Source organism: Pteropus alecto, unplaced genomic scaffold, assembly GCF_000325575.1.
Source record: "Pteropus alecto unplaced genomic scaffold, ASM32557v1 scaffold86, whole genome shotgun sequence".
NCBI lineage: Eukaryota > Metazoa > Chordata > Mammalia > Chiroptera > Pteropodidae > Pteropus > Pteropus alecto.
This window is the reverse complement of record NW_006442109.1, coordinates 6,731,536-6,743,225: the sequence shown is the minus strand read 5'-3', so window position 1 is coordinate 6,743,225 and position 11,690 is coordinate 6,731,536. Positions and strand designations below refer to the sequence as shown.

The window sequence follows — 11,690 nt, the reverse complement described above, 5'->3', positions numbered from 1 at the left end:
TCTACCATATAATCCAGCAAGCCCTCTACTGGGTATTTATCCCAAAGACTTGAAAACCTATATCAGAAAAGATATTTGCACACCGATGTTCATAGGAGCATTATTCATGGTAGCCAGGACATGGAAGAAACCAAAATGTCCTATGATAGATGACTGGCTAAAGAAGCTGTGGTACATATATACAATGGAATATTACTCAGCCATAAGAAGAGATGAAATACTGCCATTTGAGACAACTTGAATGGACCTCAAGATAATCATGCTAAGCAAATAAGCCAGATAGAAAAAGTTGAAAATCATATAATAACACTTACATGTGGGATATAAACCTAAAAGCAACTAAGGAACAGGACATACAGAGACTCATGAATATGGACTATAGACTAGTGGTTACCAGAGGGTAGGGGGTGATGGAGGGGAGAGGTCAATGGGGTAAAGGGGGTCAAATATAGGGGTATAGGGGGATGGTGAAGTGGATAAAGGGGATCAAATATATGGTAGCTGGAGGAAACTGGACTTTGGGCGGTAAACACACAATAGAATATACAAATGTCAAATTATAATGTAAACCTGAAAATTATATAATTGTATTAACCAGTGTTACCCCAAAAAACTTAATTTAAAAAAAAAATCTATGTGAACAACTTTTTGCCTTCAAAACACTTGAACCTAAAGTTCTTCAAGTCATCAAAATCAATTTTACAAATATTTACTGTGGATATAATATATACAACATATTATGCCAGATGAGTCAGGAAAAAAAAAAAGACTCTGCTTTTTTCTTCCTAATAGTAAATGACCAACCTCTACAATGGCACTTTAAAGTTTTTGGATAAAACTGCTATCATGTCTCCCACCTCAACCTCTTCCCACCTTTTTAAAATTCTCATAGCAGTAACCTAATGAAAAAAACATGAACTCAGATTCAGATAACTTGAGTTAAAATCTCAACTGCGTCAATAACTAGCTATGCAGCCTTGAAAAGTTATTTAAATCCTTTGAGCCTCAGTTTTTATGTTTGTAAAATTACTCTGGTTCTCACTTTCTCACAGCTTTTTTCCCCTTTTACTAGGAAGGGTCAAAAGTGTATAGATAAGTAAGTGGTACTAAAGTAAAGGATAAATCAGATTTTATCAAAAGACTAACATTTTCCCCCACAGTACATGTAATTTTAGAAATAGTATAGTACTGCAAAACACTTAAAAACAGCTATTTGAGCAAATTACAATATTTAATAGAAATAGGCTGTTAATACTGTTTTAAAAAACAATTTTTCCAAAATTGTAATGAACTTACAAATCGAGGTGGCTGTTTGCAGTTTCGGGGTTCAATTTCTAGTGACTTGTTGAACAAATAATCTGTAAACTCTTTTTCAGAAGCACTTCCCATGGGGTTAAGATTTTCAAAGAATCGCTAGAATTAAATATCCATAGCACATGTTTTAGCTCTTATTAAAACATTTATTTCATCAGTTTAATAAAATCAACAAATTAAGAGATCATAATGTCTGAAAACTCCGCAAGGATTGCTGATTCCAATCTTTCTATTTTCTAGTAAAACTGTATAATTTCTATGGAAGTTATATATTCTAGTCTCGAAGTTCTAAAATGAGCAGATTTTTATTTATTACCATATTAATAGCTCAGTATCTCTCAATTAATATTATTCTTACTCATTATAACAACAAAATTATCATCACCACTAAGCTATCAAGTGTTTACGACAGAATTATAGTTATGATCCAAAAGGAAACTTTGATAATCAAAAAAAAAGTAGAGATAAATTGGATTAAGGTCTATTCAAAAGTAATTTCAAGAATAATTATAAACATAAACTAATCTGTGCTAGCCTCTAGGAAAATAAACTTTTTGTCTTTATCAAAAATATATTCTAGGCTTAAATTTAAGTTTTGAGGTAGAAAATTTAAATGATTTAGTAAAGTAAAAAAAAGAAAAAATAGTAATCTCACTAACCAAAGATCTCACTGTTAACATTTCACTATTCGAACATCCTTCCAATGTTTTAATTGTGTGTGTGAATAGATGCATAGATACATATATTACATATTTTCTGCAAAACTGGGATTGCACCATAGTTTTTAACCTTTTTAAAGTTTATGCTCAATTTTTTCTCCATGTGGTTTACTTTACAAGATACAAATTTTAACTCTATCATTTCATCAGATGGATGTTCCAAAATTTATTTCACCAATCTCCATATAGGTGCTGTTTTTGCTATTATAATAATTATTATTAACTCCTTGTACACAAATTCTTATACATTTCTGATGATTTCCTTAGAAATATTCCTTAGAAGAAAATTACTAAATTTATCTTTATGCAATTTTGAAGTGGTTTAAAAGCATGTACAAAAACAAATCCTGGGTTTTAGCTTTGGCAATTGGCAAAATGAGCTATAGAATTTCTAGTATAAAATTCTTCCATTTTTTCAGGCATTCTGCCAATTTCAAGAAAATTATATTCCTTTAACAATATTGAAACAATTTAACTATGTTAAATCATATGAACCAACAGTAATTTAAAGACTTTTATAAAAGTTATAACAGAAGTATTCTTGGTTTTCTCATCTTTTGCTTTACTTTTTAATACAATTTAGCTTGGCTAACTATGGTTTGAAAAGTGAATAGCTACTCTGTCTACATTTGAAACTTACTTTGACTCAATCATAAAGAAAGCATTCTCTGTACCTCCCCACTCCCTATCCCCAAAAGATTGCTTTAAAGGATAGTAGGAAGTCAAGACGGGATCATAAAAAACCTATTAGCAGTTACTGAGATATAAATGCTTAAAGTACTATTCAAGTACAATCAAGTATGATGTAGGAAAATGTATTTTGAACTCTTACCTGGGTTTAAGAACATATATCCTTAGCCCTATTAAACTTCACGTCACAGAGGGTTGGCCCAATTGTGAGAGAATGGAATGCAACAGTAGCTTATCACTATTTTCTTTTTTTTTTTTTAAAGTCACACTCAATTACAAAAATATTTTAAACACTATTTTCTTTAGTGCAGGTATCTGTCTACATTTTCATAATGGTATACTTTAAGGTCAGCCTTTTTTTTTAGGATTTTAGAGTACTTTGTGCTGAACTAGGAACAAAGAATGGTTACAATCTTATAATTTTGGAAGGCAGGAGTGATGGTGACCATTTTTACTCAACATGCCCAACCTGCAGACTACATCTAAAAGTTCAGCAATTTTTAATGTGACAGGCGAACTTATTCTGATCAAGTTATTTTATGTTCTGGATTTCAAATAACTATAATACAATAAAATTCGTTTAACATAAATATAATAATTTACTCTAATTTAAAAGGTATTTTACATCTTACAGTACCACAGAATCAATATTATGAATTACTCAAAATAGAACATCAATTGACAGAATGTTAAAAAAGTCATTTTTGTAATACATATATACATACCATTCTACAAGGCCCTTCCCCTATTTAAACCCAGTTTTCTTATGAAGAGATTACATAATGTCATAGCGACACATGTAAAATATCTAAAATGGCTACCAATCAATGATAGTACTAGTAGAAAATTTTCTTTTTACTGCGTGGACATCAGAAAACTTCTTTTATTCCATTTTGTCATTCATTTTTTCAATGTGTTACCTGAACCAGTTATACAAAGAAGCAATGCTTTCAAGAGAAAGTATCTAATAATATTAATAACTTCAGGTTGTTAGTGCTGAATATCTATTTACCATTTCTATTTACTATTAACTAATTATGTTATTTTCATAGAAAAATAAAGGGCATAATGTGTGGTTATGATATTTCTTAGAGACAGCAGAGATTTAACATGTTCTCTTTTAAAGATGAGCAAAAAAAAAAATATTTACCCTCATTTCTGGTTCTATCCGTAAACAATAAGGTTGATTCTGATACTGCTGAATTTCTCCAGTAATTTCAGCCACTTTCCTCCTCTTACTGAAATTGATTAAGTCTTTCCCTTTCTTTTTTAAAAAATCATTATTCCCTTCTTCAGTCTTCAGAATATTTGTTAAATATATTCCTAGCAAAAAAGTATTTGAAGAAAAGTTATAAAGTTGGTTACTTAACCATTGAGAAAACAAGTAAAATTGAAAGACATCTTATAATCTAGCAATTCTACTCTTAAGATGTTAAGTCTCTGATATACTTAACAAATAATGTATTAAGAATTTTTTTTTAACACGGAAACATTTAAAATAAAGAGTTTTGAAAGAGCTTAATTTGTCATTTCTTAGACTGATAGCCTAAAATAAAAGGGAGGATTCATTCCCAAAGTCTGAATTGTAAATCTATTCTAACCACTTTGCTATTTGGTTATAAATATTTAATGCCAATGATCTTAAATGATTACTCATCGATAAATTAACTTTTAGCCAATTCTGGTTAATCAGACTACATATTTATAAACTAATTCTCTGTTTTCCCAAAGCTCATAATTTAGGTTGAAAAAGAATTATTCCTCACTCTGGAACAGTAAGAAAGTTTTTAGTTCCTTTTTCATGCATAATTACTGATTCATTTAAATCAGTAGCTCTCGACTGGGGGCAATTCTGTCCCCCAAGGATATTTGGAAGTGTCTGGAAACATTTTTATCACAACCGGGTATGCATATGCGTATGCTATGGTTTGAATGTTCAAAATTCATATATGGAAATCTTAACATCCTATGTGATAGTACTAGGAGGTGGAGCCTTTGGGAGGTGCTTAAGTCATGAGGGTGGAGTCCTCATGAATTCGATGTGCTTTTATAGAAGAGACTCCACAGAGCTCCTTACAACTTTATCAGGTAATTATCATAATCTTCATTTTACAGATAAAGAAATAAAGAGTTTAAGTTTTACTTATCAACATAGACAGCTAATAAAAGTAAATGGCTCTCAGATATAAAATCAGGATAAACTGCCTCTAAAGGATGGTCTCTTTTGGCTATAGCACACTCTCCCCCAAAATATAAACCCATATTTAGTAACTTACCAAAAAAAGGCACACAAGGTGGATTGATTGACTTAAGTTTTACTAGGTATTTTTTAAAGTGGTCTTGACTCAATTCCACAGCTTCATCCAAAATTCTCCTTTTTCTTTCCTGCAATGCCTTTTAAATACATAAATTGAGTACAAGTTGTTTTGCATAATTCAATCATTTTATGTATGTAGAGCTTTAAATTTTATAAAATTTCAAATATTTGAATAACAAATTTTTATATTAAGAGAGAAGTTGTTTTTCTTTCTATGCTCGCCTGAAATGGTTCCCCTCATATCTATAAATACAAAATTTAAAAATCTATTTTTTTCCAATATAAATCAGAGGATTAAGCGATTAAGCAATTAAAAAATTCTTTCTCAGAACCAATTAGTTATAATTCTGATTAACCCAGAGTTTAAAGTTATATACAGTTTAAGGAGAGAAAGATAATCCCTTATTATTCAAATATTTTCCACTGAAAGGTCTTCTGGGGCTAAGGTAAGGTTTTGGTAAGGAGGAGGCTATGAGAGAGAACTGAACAAAAATTTAATAAGTCAAGTAAGCAGAGTCATTCCTTTTATATCTCATTATTACATTTTCTTATTAAAAATTAATTATGTTATTTTTAAATTGACTCACACCCACACACACACCCATAGCAAACATTGTACGTAATTGAGAACCATTCAAATGCATTTCCTTTAACTTAAGGAAGAGCAAAGGTGACTACATTGTAACTTTTATTCAGTATTATACAAAAGCCCTAACTAGCATAGACAAAAATAAAGGTCTAAGAAATGATTGTGAAGAAACCAATAAATCTACATATAGAGTGTTAAAGAGATAATTTAGCAATAATACTGGAACAAAGCCAACAGGCAAAAATTGACTACATTTCTAGATATCGTTAATAAAGATTTTAAAAAATATTCTAATACAAATCTAACCGGATCTGTGAGATCTCCATCAAGGAAACCATAAAACTTTATTAAATAAATAAATAAATGGAAAGATATATCGTGTTCATGTTATGGTGGGGAAGACTCATTATTATAAAAATGTCAGCTCTTTACTAATTGATTTATATAGCTAATGCAATTCCTATCAAAATCTCGACTTAAAAAAAATGAAATTTAAACTGATTCTAAAATTTACATAGAAGAGCCATGGATCCAGAACAGTCACTCTTGAAAAAGAACAAGATTGGTGAGAACTTGTCCTACTATACTTTATAAAAAACTGGTATATAAAAGTTATAGTAATTTAGACACGTGGCACTGGCATAGAAACCATCAAATACTTCAAAGGAACAGAATAGAGACACCAGAAACAGATTCACATATTTATGGTCACTCAATTTATGACACAGCTGGCACTAAAAATCAAGAGAGAAAGGATGGACTTTCGGTAAATGAATGGGAGCAACTGGCTAGCCATATGGAACAAAAAAAACGAAACTAAACTCTAACCTCATACCATAGTTAACTCATTTCCAGCTGGATTAAGGACTTAATGTGAAAGACAAAGCATTAAGATAATAGAGGAGGATCTGTTAAATAAGACACTAAAAAGCACAAATTACAAAGTAAGTAAATTCAACTACATTAACAACTTTTGTTCATTAAACGATATCATAAAAAAGGTGAAAAGGAAGCTTAAATCTGGAAAAAGGTATTTATAACATACATAACTGACAAAGAATTAAAATCTAGTATATGAAAACTAAATTCATAAGAAAAACTCAATGAAAATAAGTCGAAAAATTTCCACAATGAGAAATACGAAGAATGAATAAACATTTAAAAATAGGTTCAAACTCATTAGAAATCAGAGAATTATAAATCAAAACCGCAAGACTGAAAAAATTAAAAGAACTGACAATATCAAGTATTGATGTGTATGTGGGACAGCTAGAACCCATATATTTCTGGTAGGAGTATAAACTGGTACATTTACTTGGAAAAACCATTTAGCATTATCTAGTAAAGCTAAAGATATCCATATCCTATCATCAGTAATTATATTTCTACATATATAACTTAGAGAAATTTGTGCATGTCTGTATCAGGATATATGCAGAAAATGTTCATGGCAATATTACTGACAATAACCCCACTCTGGAACCAATCCAAATGACCATTAACTAATGAATAAAATAATTTTGGTAAATTTATTCCTATACTATGATACACCTATGAAAAAGAATAAACTATAGCTACAAAAAAACAGTATATATGAATTTTAGGAATCTAATACTGAATGAAAAAAGTTTTGAAAGAATTATATTCAGATATAATTAAGAAATACACCAATGAAACAATATATTGTTTTGAGATACAAACAGTAAAACTACAGAAAAAAATTAAGAGAATGGTAAGCGCAAAGTTAAGAATGGTAGCTGGCAAGAAAGGAGATGAGATTGGAAGTTCTCAAACTGGATGCCAGATATATAGGTGTTCTTTGCATTTTTATTCTTTATACCTTATACATATTTTAATAAATACTGTTCTGCACTCAATATTTTAAAAAACTAAAGCTTAACTTCTCAAAATGAATGCACTACTTTAGTTTTCAAAATCAGAATTGAAATGATTAATTATTAAACTAATATTTGGCAATATTTGTTAATATCTTTAATATATAAAAAGTTCATACAAATCAATAAAATGCAAACACCTAAATAGAAAATGACATCCAGGAAAGCAGTTTACTCTCCACTTCCTTTTAATCACAACCCACTAGAAGAACCAATGTTAAGAAAAAAGCAGGTATCCTCCCACACTCTTTTCAATGCTCATGCAACTTCACTTACATGTTGTTTGTTTTGTTATATCGCATTATGCTCCTTATTCTGACATTTTTTAAATAACTTCCCCCTAAAATATCAAATATTCTTCCAAGTCAATATACATAGATCCTTATTCACTTCTTTTCTGTAGCTGAACAATATTCTACACTAGCAAATGAAAAAAGGTGTAGGATAATGTATTCGGTCATTCTTCTATTGATGAACATACAGGTTGTTTCCGGTTTTCTGCTACTACAATTAATGCCACAGAAATTACATCTTTGTACATTAACTTTATAGTCTGGTACTTTTATTTCTGGATCCAACAGTATGTATATTTTAATTTTAACATACATAGCCACATTACTTTCCAGAAAGACTATAATTCACATTGCCAAAGGCAATATATTTGCATGGCTACATCTCTAACATTTTATCCTTAGGCATTAAAAAAAGATTTTCTAGGTACAAAAGCAAAGGATAAATTCATATATAAAGAGATTGATATGTTGAAATAACAATGATAAACCATCCATATATAAAAACATTATATAATTTTTTTAAATTAAAAAGCAGATAAAGACAAATAGAACCTAGAGACTGTATGGGCAATATATAAGTGTTAATATATTTAATATATAAAAGTTCATAAAAATCAATAAAATACAAACGCCCAAATAGAAAGAGGATATGAACAGATAAATTTTAAAGAAATTAAAATGGCCAATAAATACATTTAAAAATATTCGACGTCACTAGTCATTTTTAAAAATATATAAATTATATAAAATGAGTTTTTTTCTGGCCCATAAATTTATAATAAGTTTTTAATAAAGTAATACCTAGGAGGATTTATCATATCACAGTAGAGACCATCTTGGCATTAGTATCAAAAGTCTTAAAATGCACAAATACTCTGACCTAGGTATTCCACCTCTAGAAATTTATTCTAGGGAAATAATCAAATTCTTACAAAGATTTCTTTATATGAATGGTCCATATTAAATTATTTATCACAGAAAAAATCAGAAATAACTGTCCCACAATAGAGTATGAAATAAATTATGGTTTGTCTATGGGATAGAAAACCATGCAGCCATTAAAAATTTGTTTTTAAGATAAGCTAATAAAGAAATGTTTATGATAAAAAGGTACAGACCACAAAAATCTATGTCTAATGTGACCTCAATTTTATTATTAAAAAATGTGAAATATCCTTCTACACTTTCTGTATCTTCTGAACTTTCTATAATAAACATTAAACATATACTACTTTATAATTAAAAAAACAAATTTATAAATGGTGTATAAATGGTTCTCTCCATGTTACTCTTTCTTTGTATACTAAAGGTAATTAAAGTAATTTTTATATTTAATATTTAAAATCCTTTGTCATTTATTTGAAACAATCAATGTGCCATTGAAAAAATCCATTTGGAACTTCATTACATTTTAGTTAAGCATATTAAACAAGGTTGTAAGTCCCATATTCTTTTATGAATCCTGGGCTTTTTAGAGTATACTGATGGATTTTCTAATATCTTGATATTACTATATTTATGGAAATAAGGTGAATATACTCAAGATTGGTGGGAGAGGAATCTCTTTTCTTCCCCCAAAATGATGAAATATGTAAGCCCAAAACTTACCTCAAAGGTATGGTCTAGTCTGTATACTGACACTGAATTTACTGCACTGACTATCTCCAATACACCATTGAAATTATTCAAATCTTGAAAAACTTGCAGAATTTCTATAATTCTACTCAGTACTGCCACTCGTTCCTCAAAATTTTCTGCTTCCACAATGCACCTAAACAAAAAAAAAAGAAAAAAAAAATTCATGCCTTAGAAACCAATTTCTTCACTTCATGTAGAAAAGAAACATTTCCAGCCAAGATTTTACCTCATATATGACTTAATATTATGACTATTGATATAAACCTAAGAGCAACAAACTCATAGGGCAAACAAACAGAGACTTATGGGCATGGACAATAGACTAGTGGTTACCAGAGGGCAGGGGGCAGGGAGGAGCGGGGAGGTAGATGGGGTAAAGGAGGTCAAATATGTGGTTACAGAAAGAAATCTAACTATGGGAGGTGAACACACAGTGTAAATACATATATGCCTTACTGTTAAAGTGTACAGCTAAAACTTATTGGATTTAGCTAACCAATGCCACCATAAAAATAAATAAATAAATAAATAAATAAATAAATAAATATCTGTCACACACCTTGGGTGGGGGGGTTAGGATAAGGCAGAATAAGTAAAAACTTACTTTTCAAACCAGAGCGTAAGATTTGTAGTGTGGCGAATCATTTTTAATAAATTTGGAGAATTTATTTCTTTATCTTCTTTGGTCCATACACTTCCTACAAGTTCAGAAGGTTGTACTTTCCTGTGGAACCAAAAATTAATGCAACTTAACCTATAGAGGATTAGTATCAAAATTATTTAATAGTCTCCTAAAACTTTAATAGTCTCCTAAAAGTAAGAAAAAAGACAATTAACCTAAAAGATAAATGGACAAACATAAGAGGAGGTAATTCCCAGAGGAATAGACCCGCCTAGCCACAAATATATATAAAAAAATACTTTATTTCTTACTCAGGGAAAAGAACATTAAACCACAATGAAATCCCATTTTATTTCTGTCCGACTAACAAAAAGTCTGATACCAAATGAGTAAAAATGTGAAGAAAACCTCTCAATACTGATTTGCAAGTAAAGGTGATATGACTACTTCATAAAGCAATTTGTCAATGTCTCATAATACTGAAGATATATATACTAGATCACCCAGCAATTCTATATATAGGTATATACTCTAGATACAACAGGTTATAAGAAAACATTTATAGGAATGTTCAGTAAAGCATTGTTTGCAAAGCAGTGAAAATCTCAAACAACCTAGAGGCTCATCATCAAGAGACTGGATAAATTATGGAGTATTCATACACTGAAAAACCACAAAGCAATTAAAACAAGCAAACTAGAGCTATATTCACCAACTTGAACAAACGCTAGGAACAATTTAAGTAAAAAACAAGATGCAGAATGATACATGAGTATAAACTGTTTTAAAATGTACAAAACAATGCTATCTGTTGTTTATGAATGTTTGTAAGTATATAAATTATAAAGACATATAAAGAATAGTAGACACCAAATATAGGATAGTCGTTATTCCTTGAGCGAAAGAAGAATGGGATTAGGGAGAATTATGCAAAAGATTTCAATTTTATTTGTAATGCTTTTGTTGTTCATAAGCCCTCGTATTATTTTCTACATTTTGAAATATTTGAAATATTTAATAAAAAGTCGAACAAAAGAGCAGATTAAATCACTGTATACAGTCAATTAGGATTACCTAATTTGAAAAATTAACCAGGGCATTTCCATCAATGTCCTAAAGACTTGGTTATTAATTTTTTAAAACATGTTTTTAATCAGTAAATTTGGGTACGTGCTAACAGTTTTTGAAATTAAGTCTTAAAATGGTTCTATTATTTCACCAGAAATTTAGTTTATAGTGTCAATGTTTTATGTATGTTACATGTCTTCCATAATATACATATCACTTAACAAAGGTACTTCTATGTTCTGAAAACCATCCACATAGAGCTAAGTGCTTTTTCTGATATTCATTCATGGAATAGTCACTCTATGAAGAAAAACTTGATTCAGTATTACTTGTTTTGTTATCTCAAGTAACAAGTCTTTTCATTCCTACCTATCACAAATTCCACAATATAAACAAAAACCACCTAAATTTAAAAATACTTAAAATATAATCTGACACTCTGAATCAGATGCTGACAATCTGATATGTGTGCTAAATTCTAAACAGTATAACCAGGGCAAACCAGGGGCCCAATTCTACAGAAGGCAAAGTTCTATCTCTAGTGC

At 29.8% G+C, this 11,690-nt stretch overlaps 1 protein-coding gene across 1 annotated transcript in view; it reads right to left on the bottom strand.

The window, feature by feature from the left end:
* The window catches only part of SOS2 (SOS Ras/Rho guanine nucleotide exchange factor 2), a 56,904-nt gene that overhangs the window by 10,266 nt on the left and 34,948 nt on the right, over positions 1–11,690 (bottom strand). Inside the window, exons 14-18 of the mRNA XM_006920207.3 lie at positions 10,060–10,179; positions 9,426–9,588; positions 5,000–5,117; positions 3,874–4,046; positions 1,297–1,413 (exon numbers count right to left, since the gene is read on the bottom strand). Of these exons, the coding sequence (XP_006920269.1) occupies positions 1,297–1,413; positions 3,874–4,046; positions 5,000–5,117; positions 9,426–9,588; positions 10,060–10,179 (691 nt within the window). The remainder of the gene's footprint in view (positions 1–1,296; positions 1,414–3,873; positions 4,047–4,999; positions 5,118–9,425; positions 9,589–10,059; positions 10,180–11,690) is intronic.